This window comes from Manis pentadactyla, chromosome 1 (assembly GCF_030020395.1).
Source record: "Manis pentadactyla isolate mManPen7 chromosome 1, mManPen7.hap1, whole genome shotgun sequence".
NCBI classification, from domain to species: domain Eukaryota; kingdom Metazoa; phylum Chordata; class Mammalia; order Pholidota; family Manidae; genus Manis; species Manis pentadactyla.
In genome coordinates this window covers 191,834,065-191,853,863 of record NC_080019.1, presented here as the reverse complement: position 1 = coordinate 191,853,863, position 19,799 = coordinate 191,834,065, and the positions used below count along the sequence as shown (strand labels likewise).

Sequence of the window (19,799 nt, the reverse complement as noted above, 5' to 3'; positions counted from 1 at the left end):
TGTTTCCAGGAAGTTTCCAGCGGAGAGAGGGGTCCATCTCAGCATGTGGTGAGGAGGTTACGTGAGGGTGAGGGATCTTCTGTGGCTAAAAGCTGGTAGTTCCTGAGTAAAAGCTGGTTGAAAGTTTGATTAGAGATTTTACCAACTTGGGATTTGATAAACTTTACAAGGCAAGAAGAGACAGGCGAGGAGAATGATTATTATAGGGCCTGCAATGGGCCAAAGCCAGGTAAGGAAGGGGTTTGTTAGTATTGAAGAGAATGGGTTGGAGGAGTAATACTGTGGGTACCGGGAGTTACCCATGTAGTGAATGGCGCAAGAACAGTAGGAACATCCCCCATAGGTGTCTGGCCATCGCCTGCAACAGGCTTGTTTTTGGTCATAGAGGAAGCAGAGGTAGGGAGAATAAAGGTAGCTGCTAGTGAACACTTCGGTGGAGGGAGGAAAGTGGAGGTATAAAGGCTCGGAGCAGCCTTTCAGAGGGCAGTTTGATGTGGCAATGAGGGCAGTAATTTTTGTTTGATGCTGTGTGTAAGTCTGTCTTACTTTGAATCACCATACAAAGGAGGCTGGGGTGGCGGGGAAGACAATAGGAATGAGGAAAAAAAGCGAGAGAGATAGAGAGAGCAGTAAAGGAGGAAAAAGTCATGATTCGGGTATGGATGGCAAAGGGGGTGAACGGGATTTTGGAGGAAAGAGGACAGTAAGGTCAGGAGTCTGGAGGGAGGGAGAGTGTAAACTTTTGTAGGTTAAGAGATCCTTTAGGTGATGTGGGGACAGAATGGTAAGGGGCGCCCCAAATGTCAGTTTATGAGCTTCCTTCTGCAAGAGCTGTCCAGCGGCTAATGCCCGTAGGCAGGGGGCCCATCCCCAAACTGTGGAGTCTAATTGCTTGGAAAGATAAGCTACTGGGGCAAAGGATGGGCCATAATATTGGCTTAGGACTCCTAGAGCTTGACTGGGCCTCTCATGAATGTATAATGAGAAGGGCTTCGACAAATCAGGAAGATGGAGAGCTGGGGCTTCCACAAGGGCTTGACGGAGCTTAATGAAGGAGTGTCGGGGTGGGGAGGATAATGGTTCTTCAGGGGGGCCCTTGCTGAGGTCGTATAGGGTTCTTGCCAACAGGGAGAAGTTAGGGATCCAAGCTCTAGAAAGGCCTAGAAAGGAAAGGATTTCTGTCTTGGTTTTGGGAATGGGCAGATCAGAGAGGAGTCATTTTCTGTCTAAGGTAATGGACTTTCTTTGTTGAGATAGAAGAAATCTGAGGTAAGTGACAGAAGGGGAAGAGATTTGAGCTTTGACAGGGGATACCCAGTAACCTCTGGAAGCTAGAAGGTTAAGTAGGGAGGCAGTGTCAAGTTAAGACTGTTCCCATGAGGGACTGCAGAGTAGAAGATCGTCCATATATTGTAATAAGGTGGACTCGGAGTGATCATGATGAAACTGTTTGAGGTCCTGAGCTAGGACCTGTCCAAAAATATGGGGACTATCTCGGAAGCCTTGTGGCAAAACTGTCCAAGTGAGTTGTTCAGAATGTCTTGTGTATGGGTCCATCCAGGTGAAGGCGAAAAAATCTTGGGAGGAGGGGTCCAGAGGGATAGAAAAAAATGCGTCCTTGAGATCTAGGACTGAGAAGTGGGAGGCCAAGGCAGGGATCTACGATAAAAGGGTGTATGGATTTGGGACTAAGGGATGGATAGGGACGATGGCCATGTTGATGAGGCGAAGGTCTTGGACGAGGCGGAAAGATCCGTTGGTTTTTTTAACAGCTAATATGGGGGTATTAAATGGGGAGTGCGTGGGTCTAAGGTAATTTTTGTTTAAAAGATCCTGAATGATGGGTTGGAGGCCTATGAGGTTAGGGGGTATTGGGCCTGACAGATATACTAAGAGGGGTCACGTAATTTGATAGAGGCAGGAGGACATAGAGCCATGGAGGGGCTTGTAATGTCCCAAACCTTGGGATTTACAGGGTGTATGAGGGTGGAACTGGAGCTTTCATTGGGTAGAGGGGTTCGTCGGCTATGAGGGCCATTAAAAAGGGAGTACTGGGGGCTGTGGGAGTGGATATAGTTATGGAAACATGGAGGAGAGAAAGGATGTCCAGTCTTAGTAAAGGGATGGAACACTGGGGCATAACCAGGAAGGAGTGGGAGAAAGATATGGGATTGTCTTGGATTGTGCATAAAAGGGGGGGGTTTTAATGGGAAAATCTGTTTACCTCCTACCCTGACTATAGGAGTAATGGCAGGCGTGGTAGGGCCCCGGTATTCTCACAAGACTGAGAAGGTGGCTCCTGTATCTAGGAGGAAGGAGATGGGGCGACCGTCTACTATTAAAGTAACCCTGGGCTCCTGTTTGGTGATGGAAATGGTCGGGCGAGAAGCCCCCGGGCCCCGTCAATCTTCTGCCAGCCCCACTACGGCGGGCTTAGGATGGGGGTTGTTCATCCAGCCTCCCCTTCGGGTGGTTGGGCAATCAGACCCCCAGTGGCCCTTTCTGTGGCATCTGGGGCATGGGGTGGTAGGAGATCTGGGGGAGGGGCACGCCCTTGACCAATGTCCCTCTTGTCCACACTTGAAACAAGCTCCTGGGGGGGGCTTGTTTGTAGAGGAGTGCCCAGGTTGTGGTTTTATCAGCTGAGCCAACATTTGGAAATTGGCCTGATCAGCCTTTTGTTTACGGCATTCTTTCTCCTCCTCCTGGTTATGGAAGACTTTAAAGGCCACTGTTAGGATCTCAGTCTGTGGGGTAGCGGGGTCCTGTTCTAACTTTTTGAGTTTAGCTTTAATGTCGGGGTAGCTTTGAGCTAGGGAGTATGTCATAAGGACATGTCTCCTGTCAGGCGTTTCTGGGTCCAGGCTGGTAACTGTAATAGGGCTTGAGTGAGTCTGTCTAAGAACTCGGAGGGAGGGAGAGGAGGCGGAGCCAACATGGCGGCGTGAGTAGGACAGTGGGAATCTCCTCCCAAAAACATATATACTTTTGAAAATACAACAAACACAACTAGCCCTAAAAGAGAGACCAGAAGACGCAGGACAGTGGCCAGACTGCAGCTACACCAGCGAGAACCCAGCGACTGGTAAAAGGGGTAAGATACAAGCCCCGGCCTGCGGGACCCGAGCGCCCCTCCCCCCAGCTCCCGGCGGGAGAACAATAGGCAGAGCGGGAGGGAGACGGAGCCCAGGACTGCCGAACACCCAGCCCCAGCCATCCGGGCCAGAGCGCAGACACAGTATATGCCCAGGGGGCCCTGGATACTGGGGGAACAGGGAGTAAGACCTCTGAGCGGGTGCTGAAGCTGATGCCCCTGTGACAAAGAAAAGCAGGGGCTTTTTGAAAGTCTTAAAGGGACAGGGACTTAACAGCTTGACGGAAACAACCCAGGTCACAGTACAGCAGCTGGAAATCACAGGGAAAACCGGGTGCACTAACCCCCTGGGCAACAGCTCTGAGACCCCTCACGGAGGCAAACAGTCAAGCAGCCCCCCCATCCATTACCCCACCGGGCGCTGCGAAAGCAGAGAAGCAGCCTGAGACAAATTCCGCCCACAGAAAGGGAAATTTCTCCCTCCCGGCCAGGCAAGACACAAAGACCCACTCTACACGCAATTACCCAACACAAGCCACTAGGGGTCGCAGTTGCCCCAGTAAAGAAAGGCCAGTAGTAAGTGAAAATTTTGGCCCTCCCAGCTGACGGTCAATAGCACCTGTCAACATGAAAAGGCAAAAAAATATGATCCAGACAAGACTAACCCAGACAGCTTCAGCATCTGCTACATCTTCCCCTGAGAAGGAATCTGGGGAGATAGATTTAGCCAGTCTACCTGAAAAAGAATTCAAAACAAAAGTCATAACCATGCTGATGGACTTGCAGAGAAATATGCAAGAACTAAGGAAGGAGAATTCAGAAATAAAACAAGCTCTGGAAGGACTTCAAAACAGAATGGACGAGATGCAAAAGACCATTAATGGACTAGAAAACAGAGAACAGGAACGCAGAGAAGCTGATGCAGAGAGAGATAAAAGGATCTCCAGGAATGAAAGAATTTTAAGAGAGCTGAGTGATCAATATAAAAGAAATAATATAAGAATCATAGGCATTCCAGAAGAAGTAGAGAGAGAAAAGGGGATAGAAAATGTCTTTGAAGAAATAATTGCTGAAAATTTCCCCAAACTAGGGGAAGAAATGGCCTCTCAGACCACAGAGGTACACAGAACTCCCATGACAAGGGATCCAAGGAGGGCAACACCAAGACACATAATAATTAAAATGGCAAAGATCAAAGACAAGGACAAAGTATTACAAGCAGCCAGAGAGAAAAAAAAGGTTACCTACAAAGGAAAACCCATCAGGCTATCATCAGACTTCTCAACAGAAACCCTACAGGCCAGAAGAGAATGGCATGATATACTTAATGCAATGAAACAGAAGGGCCTCGAACCAAGACTACTGTATCCAGCACGAATATCATTTAAATATGAAGGAGGGATTAAACAATTCCCAGACAAGCAAAAGTTGAGGGAATTTGCCTCCCACAAACCACCTCTACAGGGCATCCTACAGGGACTGCTCTAGATGGGAGCACTCCTAAAAAGAGAACACAACAAAACACCCAACATATGAAGAAGGGAGGAAGAGGAATAAGAAGGGAGAGAAATAAAGAATCATCAGATTGTGTTTATAATAGCTCAATAAGCAAGTTAAGTTAGACAGTAAGACAGTAAAGAAGCTAACCCTAAACCTTTGGTAACCACAGACTTAAAGCCTGCAATGGCAATAAATTCATACCTTTCAATAATCACCCTAAATGTAAATGGACTGAATGCACCAATCAAAAGACACAGAGTAATAGAATGGATAAAAAAGCAAGATCCATCCATATGCTGCTTACAAGAGACTCACCTCAAACCCAAAGACGCGCACAGACTTAAAGTCAAGGGATGGAAAAAGATATTTCAAGCAAACAACAGAGAGAAGAAAGCAGGTGTTGCAATTCTGGTATCAGACAAAACAGACTTCAAAATAAAGAAAATAACAAAAGACAAAGAAGGACATTACATAATGATAAAGGGCTCAGTCCATCAAGAGGATATAACCATTATAAATATATATGCACCCAATACAGGAGCACCAACATACCTGAAACAAATATTAACAGAACTAAAGGAGGAAATAGAATGCAATGCATTCATTCTAGGAGACTTCAACACACCACTCACTCCAAAGGACAGATCCACCAGACAGAAAATAAGTAAGGACACAGAGGCACTGAACAACACACTAGAACAGATGGACCTAATAGACATCTACAGAACTCTACATCCAAAAGCAACAGGATACACGTTCTTCTCAAGTGCACATGGAACATTCTCCAGAATAGACCACATACTAGGACACAAAAAGAGCCTCAGAAAATTCCAAAAGATTGAAATCCTACCAACCAACTTTTCAGACCACAAAGGCATTAAACTAGAAATAAACTGTTCAAAGAAAGCAAAAAGGCTCACAAACACATGGAGGCTAAACAACACGCTCCTAAATAATCAATGGATCAATGACCAAATCAAAATGGAGATCCAGCAATATATGGAAACAAATGACAACAACAACACTAAGCCCCAACTTCTGTGGGACGCAGCAAAAGCAGTCTTAAGAGGAAAGTATATAGCACTCCAAGCATATTTAAAAAAGGAAGAGCAATCCCAAATGAACGGTCTAATGTCACAACTATCAAAATTGGAAAAAGAAGAACAAATGAGGCCTAAGGTCAGCAGAAGGAGGGACATAATAAAGATCAGAGAAGAAATAAATAAAATTGAGAACAATAAAACAATAGCAAAAATCAATGAAACCAAGAGCTGGTTCTTCGAGAAAATAAACAAAATAGATAAGCCTCTAGCCAGACTTATTAAGAGGAAAAGAGAGTCAACACAAATCAACAGTATCAGAAATGAGAAAGGAAAAATCACAACAGATCCCGCAGAAATACAAAGAATTATTAGAGACTACTATGAAAACCTATATGCTAACAAGCTGGGAAACCTAGGAGAAATGGACAACTTCCTAGAAAAATACAACCTTCCAAGACTGACCCAAAAAGAAACAGAAAATCTAAACAGACCAATTACCAGCAACGAAATTGAAGCGGTAATCCAAAAACTACCAAAGAACAAAACCCCCGGGCAAGATGGATTTACCTCGGAATTTTATCAGACATACAGGGAAGACATAATACCCATTCTCCTTAAAGTTTTCCAAGAAAGAGAAGAGGAGGGGACACTCCCAAACTCATTCTATAGAGCTAACATCACCCTAATACCAAAACTAGGCAAAGACCCCACCAAAAAAGAAAACTACAGACCAATATCCCTGATGAACGTAGACGCAAAAATACTCAACAAAATTTTAGCAAACCGAATTCAAAAATACATCAAAACCATCGTACACCATGACCAAGTGGGATTCATCCCAGGGATGCAAGGATGGCACAACATTCGAAAGTCCATCAATATCATCCACCACATCAACAAAAAGAAAGACAAAAACCACATGATCATCTCCATAGATGCTGTAAAAGCATTTGACAAAGTTCAACATCCATTCATGATAAAAACTCTCAGCAAAATGGGAATAGAGGGCAAGTACCTCAACATAATAAAGGCCATCTATGAAAAACCCACAGCCAACATTATATTGAATAGCGAGAAGCTGAAAGCATTTCCGCTGAGATCGGGAACTAGACAGGGATGCCCACTCTCCCCACTGTTATTTAACATTGTACTAGAGGTCCTAGCCACGGCAATCAGACAAAACAAAAAAATACAAGGAATCCAGATTGGCAAAGAAGAAGTCAAACTGTCACTATTTGCAGATGACATGATACTGTACATAAAAAACCCTAAAGACTCCACCCCAGAACTACTAGAACTGATATCGGAATACAGCAAAGTTGCAGGATACAAAATCAACACACAGAAATGTGTGGCTTTCCTATATACCAACAATGAACCAACAGAAAGAGAAATCAGGAAAACAACTCCATTCACAATTGCATCAAAAAAAATAAAATACCTAGGAATAAACCTAACCAAAGAAGTGAAAGACTTATATTCTGAAAACTACAAGTCACTCTTAAAAGAAATTAAAGGGGACACTAACAGATGGAAACGCATCCCATGCTCATGGCTAGGAAGAATTAATATCGTCAAAATGGCCATCCTGCCCAAAGCAATATACAGATTTGATGCAATCCCTATGAAACTACCAGCAACATTCTTCAATGAACTGGAACAAATAATTCAAAAATTCATATGGAACCACCAAAGACCCCGAATAGCCAAAGCAATCCTGAGAAAGAAGAATAAAGTAGGGGGGATCTCACTCCCCAACTTCAAGCTCTATTATAAAGCCATAGTAATCAAGACAATTTGGTACTGGCACAAGAACAGAGCCACAGACCAATGGAACAGACTAGACAATCCAGACATTAACTCAGACGTATATGGTCAATTAATATTTGATAAAGGAGCCATGGACATACAATGGCGAAATGACAGTCTCTTCAACAGATGGTGCTGGCAAAACTGGACAGCTACATGTAGGAGAATGAAACTGGACCATCGTCTAACCCCATATACAAAAGTAAACTCAAAATGGATCAAAGACCTGAATGTAAGTCATGAAACCATTAAACTCTTGGAAGAAAACATAGGCACAAACCTCTTAGACATAAACATGAGTGACCTCTTCTTGAACATATCTCCCCGGGCAAGGAAAACAACAGCAAAAATGAACAAGTGGGACTATATTAAGCTGAAAAGCTTCTGTACAGCAAAAGACACCATCAATAGAACAAAAAGAAACCCTACAGTATAGTATGGGAGAATATCTTTGAAAATGACACATCCGATAAAGGCTTGACGTCCAGAATATATAAAGAGCTCACACGCCTCAACAAACAAAAAACAAATAACCCAATTAAAAAATGGACAAAGGAACTGAACAGACGGTTCTCCAAAAAAGAAATACAGATGGCCAACAGACACATGAAAAGATGCTCCACATCGCTAATTATCAGAGAAATGCAAATTAAAACTACAATGAGGTATCACCTCACACCAGTAAGGATGGCTGCCATCCAAAAGACAAACAACAACAAATGTTGGCGAGGCTGTGGAGAAAGGGGAACCCTCCTACACTGCTGGTGGGAATGTAAACTTGTTCAACCATTGTGGAAAGCAGTATGGAGGTACATCAAAATGCTCAAAACAGACTTACCATTTGACCCAGGAATTGCACTCCTAGGAATTTACCCTAAGAATGCAGCAATCAAGTATGAGAAAGATCAGTGCACCCCTTTGTTTATCACAGCACTATTTACAATAGCCAAGAATTGGAAGCAACCTAAATGTCCATCGATAGATGAATGGATAAAGAAGATGTGGTACATATACACAATGGAATACTACTCAGCCATAAGAAAAGGGCAAATCCAACCATTTGCAGCAACATGGATGGAGCTGGAGGGTATTTTGCTCAGTGAAACAAGCCAAGCAGAGAAAGAGAAATACCAAATGATTTCACTCATCTGTGGAATATAAGAACAAAGGAAAAACTGAAGGAACAAAACAGCAACAGAATCACAGAACTCAAGAATGGACTAACAGGTACCAAAGGGAAAGGGACTGGGGAGGATGGGTGGGTAGGGAGGGATAAGGGGGGGAGAAGTAGGGGGGTATTAAGATTAGCATCCATAGCGGGGTGGGAGAAAGGGGAGGGCTGTACAACACAGAGAAGACAAGTAGTGATTCTACAACAGGTTGCTACACTGATGGACAGTGACTGTAAAGGAGTATATAGGGGGGACCTGGTATAGGGGAGAGCCTAGTAAACAAAGTATTCGTCATGTAAGTGTAGATTAATGATTAAAAAAAAAAATGCAGTTCCTATGTGGTGACCTCTAATGAGTTCTACACAATGATATAAAGGACATATAAAAGTGTAGGCAAAGGGTCTGTTTGTGTTTATACAGAGGATCAAAGCCTAATTTGGCTACCCCGAAAATGAACTAAGAAACGATATGAAAGAGAACTTCCAACATCAGCACTCTCGGGAAGACTCATGCCAGAAGATGATCATCAAAAAACCCCAACAAAGATCCACGCACTGCTGCAGCTGTAGATGCACTCATCCCACCAGCTCCTGGACTTGCCATGGGAATGAAGGAGATATCTAAGCTGGCCTGTGCATACAGTAAAACAACAAATTTGACTGGATCTATACTGTTGGAACTCAACCAAGAATTAGGAGAAGTGCAAATTGTAGCGCTCCAAAATCTTACAACTACAGACTATTTACTGTTAAAAGAACATATGGGATGTGAACAGTGCCCAGGAATGGGTTGTTTTAATTTGTCTGATTTTTCTCAAACTATTCAAATTCAGTTAGATAATAACCATCATATCATTGATAAGTTTTCACAAATGCCTAGGGTGCCTAACTGGTTTTCTTGGTTTCACTGGAGATGACTGGTAATTACAGATATGCTTTGGTTATGTTAACTATACTCCTATTATGTTAATGTGTGTGCACAATTTAAGTAGTAGCTTAAAATCTATACATGCTGAAGTTACTCTACAAGAAGATATGTCAAAGAAATAATCAATCTTCCCATGTTTTCTCCCGCCTGCTACTTCTATAGCTTTTCTTCTTCCTTCCTAATTACAACGAATTCTTAAATAGAATTCGTGCCTCATATCAAATTTACCGAGTATCATAACTCCTCCAAGTGGTAAAGATACCTCAAGACAAATGCTGGGCATAGAAGCCACAGGGCATAAATATGCAAAGAAATAAAAAGCTAACCATTTCAAACAATAAGGCTTCTCTCTCACTTACCAACTTTACATTTCCCTGTATGGCCCCGGAAGATGACTGGTTAGCCAGAGACGGGTAAGATTCCTCAAGGGAGGAACAACCTAAGACAGGCACAGTCGCAGGGGGGTCATCAGGTGAGAAATTGGGGATCAACAGAGGTGAGGCTTCGAACCTCACCCTCCCTGTTCTGAGAGAAATCTTCTGCATACGTGGATGTTTTATTGCCCTTGTCTAGCTTGGACTAACACATAGTCTACAGGCACACACCTGATCATCTACATTTGCTCTCTTACAACACTAAACTATGTTTTCTACTTTTATGTTGTATCTACCTACCACTTCAGCATCTTATTAAAAATAATAAAGAGAGAAATGTGGTATCCACATATAAATCAAGTATAAAAATCAAATGTGTATTCATATTTGAACTGACTGTTTATAGTTCATAATGCATGAGCAAAACCAAAAGTTTCTGTGATGACTGCCCTTGTACTGTTCACCATGTAACTTATTCACTATGTAAGAATTTGTTCTCCATGTAAGAACTTGTTCGTTATGCTTCAGAAGATTGGAGACTGACGAAAATTAGGCTTGGGTTGGATTAATGATTGTGCATTGAGCATTGACTCCCCTATAGAGAATTTTATTGTTGTTAACAACCATTTGATCAATAAATATGAGAGATGCCCTAACAACAACAACCAAGAAAAAGTACACACTTCCAATTGTAAAATAAATAAGTAACCGGGATGTAATGTATAGCATAAGGAATATAGTCAAAATATTGTAACAACTTGGTATGGTGATAGCTGGTACTTAGAATTATCATGTATATAAATGTTGAATCACTGTGTTGTACACCCGAAACTAATGTAATGTAATACTGTGTGTCAACTACCCTTCAATAAAAAATAATTATCTAAAAAAAAAAAAAAAAAAAAAAAAAAAGAACTCGGAGGGAGCTTCCTCACTCTTTTGAATTGTGTCTTGGAGCTTTTGAAAATTGACTACTTTACGAGCTGCGTTTTTCAGACCTGCTATTAAGCAGCAGGCGAAGATATCTCGAGAGCGGAGACCCACGGCAGTGGGGGACTGAAGGGCTCTGGCTCAGTCTGTGGGGGAGAAACAGGTGATGGGGGCAAAGACGGAGGAGGCTCCTGGGGCTTAGTTAGAGGGGGGCTGAAAGGCTCAGGCTTGATCTGCAGGGGGGTGAGGTGGGGGAGGAGATGGTGGTGGAGGAAGGGGGAGGGGCTGTTGTAGGAGAGGAGGGGGAAGGGAGTGAACGGGAGGCTTCTGCGGGGGAGAGACGGCTTGCAGGCTAGGAGAACTTGGGGGGAGGCGGGGGGAGGAGGCGGAAAGCGTCGGTATAGGGAATCTCCTTCCATTTTTTCAGGCGCTGGCAGTAGTTAAAAGATCGCGAGTGATGTTAGGATCAAGAGTTCCCCCTGCCGGCCATTGGTTGTTATTGTCTAGGGGGTATGTCGGCCAATCTTGGGAGCAGTATTTACGGAGAAGTTTTGGTTTTATATCAGGCGTCAGGGAGAGGGTGGCTAGATGCGTGAGCAGGCATTCAAGAGGTGAACTTTCAGGGAGGGATGAGGAGGCTCCCATGGCTAAAGGACAGAGAAGGAGACAAACAGGGGAAGACGAACGGAGACCCTCGGACTGGGAACAGAGCACAAGGAGACAAAGGGCGTCCCCGATGATCCTTGGGGGTCTGCGGAAACTCGTATATGAGTTGGAATTTCTTAGGAAGTGTGGGTCGTCACCCAGACTTCTCTAAGAAGGCAGAGTGCCGGAGTCACGAGGGACCTAGTACTAGGAATTTTCGGCGGAAGGAACGGAAGGAGGAGGGGGGGGAAGGGAGCGTTCTCATCCGCAAAGGAGTCACCTCGTTTATGGCTGTTGGAGGAGGGGCCTGAGGGTCCGCCGCAGCCGTGAAGGCCTGAGGCGGGGAGAGTTCCCTCCTCGTCAGGGAAGAGCGGCCCGCTCCGGGGGAAAACTTACCCAAAGGCCAAAGGGGAGTGGTGAGTGTGAGGAGCCAGCGCCAGAAAAAGAGGACGAGGGTAAGCTGCTGCTGGTGTCGGGGGGAAGACGGGGCCCAGTTGGGGTGTCCCGTCTCCCAGGTTTCAGCACCAATGAAAGGAAAGGAGCGACACACAGCAGCAATTCACCGGAGAATTCCACTTTATTAGGGAAAGGTGCTGGGTTATATAGGAAGGGGCATGGGGTGATTGAGGTGTCACTTCTACAGGGCTGGTGGCTATTGGCTAGGTGCTGGGATTAGGGGGGCGAGGGGTGATTGGGCTTCAGGTGGTGCCAGCGGGAACCGAGGACCCAGAAGAGAAGCAGGAGGTTCGCCATCTTATGGGTGGGGGCCCTTCAGATGTAGCTAGAGGGTATTATGTTCAGTGAAATAAGCCAGGCGGAGAAAGACAAGTACCAAGTGATTTCACTCATATGTTGAGTATAAGAACAAAGAAAAAAACTGAAGGAACAAAACAGCAGCAGAATCACAGAACCCAAGAATGGACTAATAGTTACCAAAGGGAAAGGGACTGGGGAGTATGGGTGGGAAGGGAGGGATAAGGGCAGGGAAAAAGAAAGGTGGCATTACGATTAGCATGTATAATGTGGGGGGAGGCATGGGGAGGGCTGTGCAACACAGAGAAGACAACAGAGAAGCATCTTACTACACTGATGGACAATGACTGTAATAGGGGTTCTGGGGGGGACTTGGTGAAGGGGGGAGCCTAGTAAACATAATGTTCCTCATGTAATTGTAGATTAATGATACCAAAAAAAAAAAGACATGCACCCCTATGTTTATTGCAGCACTATTTACAATAGTCAAGCTATGGAAGCAACCTAAGTGCCCATCAGTAGATGAATGGATAAAGAAGATCTGGTACATATATGCAATGGAATACTATTCAGCCATAAGAAAGAAACAAATTCTACAAATTGCAGCAACATGGATGGAGCTGGAGGATATTATGCTCAGTGAAATAAGCCAGGCGGAAAAAGACAAGTACCAAATAATTTCCTTCATTTGTGGAGTATAACAACGAAGCAAAACCAAAGGAACAAAACAGCAACAGACTCACAGACTCCAAGAAGAGAGTAGTGGCTACTAGAGGGGAGGGTCTGGGGGAGGGCAGGTCGGGAGGGAGGGAGGAGGGGATTGAGGAGTATTATGATTGGCACACATGGTGTGGGGGGGATCACGGGGGAGACAGTGTAACACAGAGAAGGCAAATAGTGACTCTGTGGCATGTTACTATACTGTTGGGCAGTGACTGCAATGGGGTATGGGAGGAACATGATAATAGGGATGAATGTAGTAACCACATTGCTTTTTCATGTGAAACCTTCATAAGAGTGTATATCAATAGCATCTTAATAAAAAAAAAGATTGTTTACAGCAGCACGCTCTCATTCCCAAACCTGTACGTCCAGCCCTGCCCATCTGCTTTCCCTCCTGTCCTGTGCATCCTGATCCACCAGGCATCTACACCCAATCAACTGCCCACCCCCAGGACTGGAAAGCTTTTCTTTCTCTATTTGCTACAACCTAATGTCCGCAAAACTGAAACACTCATAGTCACGTGTCTGCCAACTTCAGTGGCTACCAGTCCTCTATAAGCTGACCCTAAACATAAGGACATTTTTCTGCAAGGGCCTTTTCTCACCTCCCTGGATAGCAGCTGGTTGTCACCATGGCCTCAGGGATATGGACCCTTCCATTTTCCACTCTCTTCCAGCTTCCTTCCATGCACCTGTAGACCCCTCACCTTCTCCCAACTCTTACTTAACTTTGGAAATGAATAGAAAAGCAGACAGAAGCAGAAAGGAGAAAGAAATAGAGGGGACGGCAGCAGAACTGCTGTGCAGAGGGAATTCTAAAGGAGAAAATGGGGGGCAAAATGCATCAGCGGCCAGGACCCTCAGAAGGAAACTGAGAGGTGGGCGATGGGGTCCCCGAGGCAGGTCTGAGCTGCCTGCTGAGTCCTGCAGAGATGGACGGTAGGAAGCACCATTCCCACTCCCACCCAAAACTTCTACCCATGCGACACCCCACCAATGTAACCAGCTGCCCTTCCCCAGCCTCCCACCTCCACACCCCAGACTTTACTCAAAAGAGTTCCATTGTTTTCGATAAAGACCAAATAACCCTTAACCTTATATCTTAAGACCCTGCTTAGTCTCACAACTTCATTTTGCCCCAAACTCCACCCTCTGGCCACCAGACTATCTTTAATTTATCAACTTCACCAACTCCTTCCAGCCCCAGGCCCTTTGCACAAGCAATGGCCAGTCTCACTCCTCAGCTTCCAGCCAAATCATCTTCTCCTTGATTTTCTATAGATTTTCTTATCACTTGACACCTAATTCCCCCTTAGACAGTAAACTCTTTGTTAGCAGACACTATGCCTGGTTGCATCCCAGTGCCTGCAACTAAATGGCATTTAGCAGATCCTCAGTGAGCAAATAAATAAGAAGACTGGGTTCTATATAATCTATCACACAGGAGGCAAAGTAAAAGAGGGCAAAGTTCACTGGCAGGAGCCCTTTATGTGCACATGAAGGTTGACCTCAGCTATTCAGAGCCAGGTCTGCAAAGGAAGGTGTCTCTACCCCCAAGACTTCCCAACAGGAAGCATCCTAGGACTCAGTCTACTACAATGGATCCCACTTCCCCGGGGACATGAAAATTAGTCCACAATACCATCCCCTCCTGGAATAACATCAACCAAAGCCATCCCTTCCTTCAAAATGGAACTTTAGGAAAAGGGTCTCAGAAAAGCCACACACCCATGGTTCATCAGCTTCCCACTGAGCTGTTGGAAGAGATTTTTGCAACCACGGCTGAAATAGCCACGTTGAAGCTATGACTCTGAAATGAATGCTGAGCATGGATTGCTAGCCTCACGCAAGTCCCGAAGCTCCACACAAGCAAGGATGGTGTCGCCTTCTCCACTCCACAAACAAACACTTAGCAAGCACTGACTGAATGCTTTGCCCTGGGTACTCAGGCATGGGCTTCCAAACACCTTTGTCCTCAAATACATGCTCCCACCACAGCCGGGTCCCCTTGGCTTCATGAGTCAACTTACCCAAAACCAAAATTTACAAAACAGTCCTTGTTGCACATAACACACTCTGATAATCCCTGCGCTTTTTTATTCTACTATATCTTTGCAATGCTGTCATGGACAGAGTTTTTAAACATTTAAACATTAAAAAACATTAACAAGCCATCTGAAATAGACTGCATATGTGTATAAAGAACAAAACATGGAGCATATCTATGCAGTTAGAAATGTGAATAGCAGTCACTCTGCAGGGTGGGGGGAGGGGAGTGACTTAGAAGGGGACGTTTGTGGAATGTTCTTGGCCTTGTTGTTGGTACACAAGGTGTTCAGTTTGTAAAGATTCTTCAGGCAACACCTTTATGTATACTGTTCTATATGTATATTATTCTACAAACAATGCCTTAGAATTGGCATTTAATCCAGGATGAAACCCTGAGGAGTCCAAGACCTACTTGGGAAAACAAGACAAACACGCCTGAAGCAATGAAATCTAGACACAATGTAATCCAAAGCAGGGTACAAACTCCCGCTGCCCTAAGGACCCGGGCCTGCACGCACCATCTCCTGGGAAGCACAGCCTGGTTGGGAGACCCTGGCCTGGGATGCCCGGAGTCCACCCCAGCAGATACCTGGGAAATTCCGGGACAACAGGAGCTCTTGGGAGGAATGGAAGTGTCACATGCAACAGACCCTCCCTCTTCCATTAAATAGCCACTGGGATCATCACCCCAAATGCCACAGGGTCAGGGAGGCTTCAGAGAGCAGGTGACGCCTGAGTCTGGCAAGAACCCGGATGAAGAGGACGGTGGGGCCAGACCCACCTGAAGGACCCCCCTGGAGCTAAGTAGGCACAGCAGGAAATGGACTCAAAGAAGAGAAGAGCCACCCACTGTGGGAGGGGCTGCAGGGGGAAGGGTCTGAGGGAAAGCTTCCGGCGGCCCACTGCACAGCAGCCTCTGGGTTTCCTGCACCCACTCCGAGTGGATGCGCCCCAACATCCCACCAAGCTCATGCAATCCCTACCTGCCAGCCCAGCCAGGACGACCAGCACGGCCAGGATGCCCTTCCAGCTGCCCTCCATCTCCTCATGGTCTTCCTTGCCCTGGAGAAACAGGGTAGGGAGCAAACAGTCCATCACTGACAAGCGTCTACCACCCAGAGGCACCCAGAGCCCCCGCCAGCGCCTGTGTATCCATGGGCACATTAGCCAGCACTTCTCAGTGTGCTTGGCACCAGCCCCGCCTGGGATCTTGTTAGACAAGTAAACTCTTGAGCCAACCCCAGACCCACTGGATCAGAAAAATCCAGGACGAGACCAAAAACCTGTCTACACAATCAAACAGTGTACCAGTTCTGGTATGTGCTCAACTTAGAGAATTATGTATTAAGTGATCTGATGCCCAAGCCCATGTATACATTACAAGATGCAAATGGTATCCCATCGTGCGGGACGATGGGCCAAGGAGCAGGAGCAAGGGCTTCCTGCTAGTCATGTCAGCCATGATGCTTTAGTCACTGAAGGGAAAAAATCATTCCCATGACAAGTTTACATTATCAAGGGGGAAATGAAGAAATGGATGGCAAGCTTATCAGAAAGTGGCAAGAGGTATGGAGAGAAATAGAAAAGGGGAGCATGTGGGAAGGGCTGTGTGCATGGGGTGGGCTAGCTATTGATTCAAATAGGAAGGTTGGAGGAAAGCTCCCCTAAAAGGTGCCCAATGAACAGTGAAGACAGGGAGGTGACAGCCATGTAGATCTCGGACAAAGAGCTTTCCAGGCAGAAGAACAGCAGGTGCAAAGGCCCTGAGGCGGGGCCACGCCTGGCATATTTGAGGAACTAAAGAGCTGGGTGAGTCAGAGTGAGGGTGAGTAGAAGGGGGAGAGGTCAGAGGCAGGAAGGTCAGGGTGGACTAAGTAAGGCCTGGCCAGCCTTTGGCATCACATGGGGACCCTACAGCCCTTGGCCCTTCCTCCCAATCACTTGTTTCTTTGATAACCAACTTGCTCACCCTCTATCCTGGTTAGTTTTCCTTCTCCCCTGCCCCAGGTCACCAGGACTGCTTGGTTCCCCTGGAGCACTTAGGGACAGATCACCACTGACTGCATCACGAACGGTCCACTCCTCAGTCTCAGAAAAGTGTCTCTTTGTTTCAAACACTCTTCAGCACCATCAACCTGCGGAACTCAGTGACCTGACCTCGGTCCTCACTTTGGCTTTGGCATCTGCACAGATCCCAGCCCTGCTAGGAGGGGTCCACCCCATCGCTCCAGATGTGGGGTGCCAGTTTCCACCAAAGACCCCGTACTGGCTTTTGTAATGAGCAGACACGCCCACCCAGGGCTCTGGCCTCCTTTTTCTCTTACAGGCCAAAGGAAGCAGCCCTCACAACATCCCACAGGCAAAAATACGAGAACTGAACCAGGCACAGATAAATAACTGCCACCCCTCAGGCTGCAGGACAAGCCCCATACAAGCTGCTGAACAAAACAGAGTGATGGCGTGAAGGATCGCGGAGGTGCTCAGGTCCGAAACCCCCACTGGGTTGCTGGGTACGCACAGCTCATGAGAAGAACATGGGGTCTCCATCTCTACATGTCTATCGTGTCTTTGGAGAGCAAAATTCAGCATGTGTAATAAACCACAACCATTCACACACACGATGTGAGATCCAGGTAACTGCTGCAGTACCACCCGGACATGGAACCCTGCCCCTTGGAATAACTGGAAATGAGACTCCACAGGTCCCTAAAAATATGCCTTACCGGTAAGTTATAAGTAGCAGCTGTACACAAACTGAACTGACATCACAGCCTTCCAAGACTGATTCCAGATCCCAAATTATAAAGCATACTTTGGTAGATCCTGATAGTTATTCATGACATTATGGAAGACTTGAATTACCTACTTTGAGTTGAAAAACCCCCAGTCTTCTTCAAATCTTTAATCTTATTAAATTGTATTAAACAGATAGGACTTAAGAGCCAACCGATTCCTTCCTCCTGACAAGGCAAAAACACTCAGATCTATGTAGACCCACTCAGCTAGTCATCCCAGGAAGAAAACTGCTGAATTTGATAATAGCACTTAATTATACACACACACACACACCCAGGATGAGCACACCCTTATTTCTGGATTCTTGGAAATAACCCAATACCATAAAATCCAAAGGTGTCTGCAAATGTCTTGTTTCGGGCAGCAGCACGAGGCCTAGGCCTCAAAGGAAAGAAGGGCCAGTACCCCTCAGGGCCAGGGGACATCAGCTGCAAGGAGAGCAAAGGGCTCGCTGTAAACCTCAGCGTGATAACATCAAGGCACCCAGGCTTCTGCACAAGGGCTCCACCTGGCCCCGGGGCACCGACCCCAGAGGGGCCCTGGCTCTGCCTACTGACTCAGGGCAGTCTCAGGACCTCCGGACGTCAGAGCCCTTCTCCTTTCCACAGGCCTCCTCAGCTGGGGAGAGCAAATGGCATTTAAAGTTCATCAAACGAACAACATGGGCCACAGTGATTTTCCAGCACTTCAATCCTGACCTCCTGAATTCCAGCTAAGTGTTGGCTTTCAGCTCATCCCTGAGAACAGACCACTGCAAAAGGGACAGTCACTTGATTAGAAATAATCTCCAGGTCCTAAACTGTCAGAACAGCTGCTCCTTTAAACTTTAACTTTGTGGAAAGTGAAAACAAAAGAATATGTGTCTGTTCAACAGGTTCCTACTCGGGTTTGGCGACCTGCTCCTTAGCTGGGGCCCCAGGCCCAGGGGAGGAAGGCCCAGATGAGCCCCTGGGGAGCCACTCCCTGCAGCTTCCTACCTCGGCAGCTCGGCCTCTGCAGGGCTCCAGGGAAGGGTCGGCGTTCCCAGGAGTCTTCTTGGCCTCTGTCCCGTCTCCGCACAAACGCAGGAACAAACCTGTGCAGCCACCGGAGAATTCTGACCCGCCCTCACCAGGTAACAGGAAGTCTGTCCCTCACCAAGTGGTTCTGTCACGTCACAGGCCGGGCCATGCATACAGAGGTGGCCTCCACCTGCCGCAGGCCCCTCATTCCCGGAAGCTTTGAGCACCTCAGAGCAACATAGTTCCTGTTAATCATTAGCCAGGCCCCAAAGCACAGCTCGGGAAGTCTGGGTGGGAGCTGAGAATGCCGCCTGGGGCCTCAGGGCCAACACTGGTCTGCTGCTCTGCCTCCAGCCTCCAATCCTCCTGAGAGCCTTTCTCAAGGCCTGCAGAGCCAGCGGGCCCGGTCATCCGCTTCCACCAGCTGGAGGCTGGCAGGCCTTGCCTGCCACAGCGTAGAGGTCAGCCTGGCCAACCTTGCCTCCTTCTGGCTTCCGGCCCAGGAGCTGGTGAAGCCGGTTTCTTCTCCAACCAGGCACCTCCACATCCCCAAGAATAGGTTCTTTTGTGAAAGAAAAAAGTCCTACTGGGGAAGTCCTCCGGAATGTGGCCACCTTTCAGAGTGACGTGAGCTTCCTGTGGGCATTTGCAGAACAGCTGAGCACCCAGCCCAGCTCCTCAGCAGTAAACAGGAACTGCCTCCTCAGAGCACTGTGGCAGTTTCTGGAAAAAACCATCTCCCCAAGTCCTGATGCGCAGCACCATGCTGAACTATGCTCTTATGGTCCTTTCCGAATACAGGGCTTGTCTCCTGCTACATTTTCATCTTATCAGGGGACTCTGGCGTCTAGAGTGTCTGCACAGAAGAGGCATCAACAGAAGGTGTGGCTCATATACTTAAAGGAAGACCCTGAGGCAAATAAGTAGGGGGGAATGTTGCTCCTTCCAGCTGGAGGGGATCAGAATATGCCACCCCAAAATAT

General features: G+C 46.5%; 1 protein-coding gene across 12 annotated transcripts in view; it reads right to left on the bottom strand.

Moving 5' to 3' along the window:
• The window catches only part of IGSF5 (immunoglobulin superfamily member 5), a 57,029-nt gene extending 37,452 nt beyond the window's left edge, over window positions 1-19,577 (bottom strand). Inside the window, exons 1-2 of one of the 12 annotated variants that reach the window (XR_005027486.2) lie at window positions 18,793-19,536; window positions 16,003-16,081 (exon numbers count right to left, since the gene is read on the bottom strand). Coding sequence is in view for 10 of the 12 variants with exons in the window: in XM_036899269.2 (XP_036755164.2) it covers window positions 16,003-16,060 (58 nt within the window). In the remaining 2 variants the exon portion in view is untranslated. Of the gene's footprint in view, window positions 1-16,002; window positions 16,082-18,792 lie in introns of all 12 variants that reach the window. The other 11 variants (XR_005027487.2, XM_036899269.2, XM_036899275.2 and 8 more) reach the window with 11 other exon arrangements.
• Window positions 19,578-19,799: the final 222 nt, after the last annotated feature.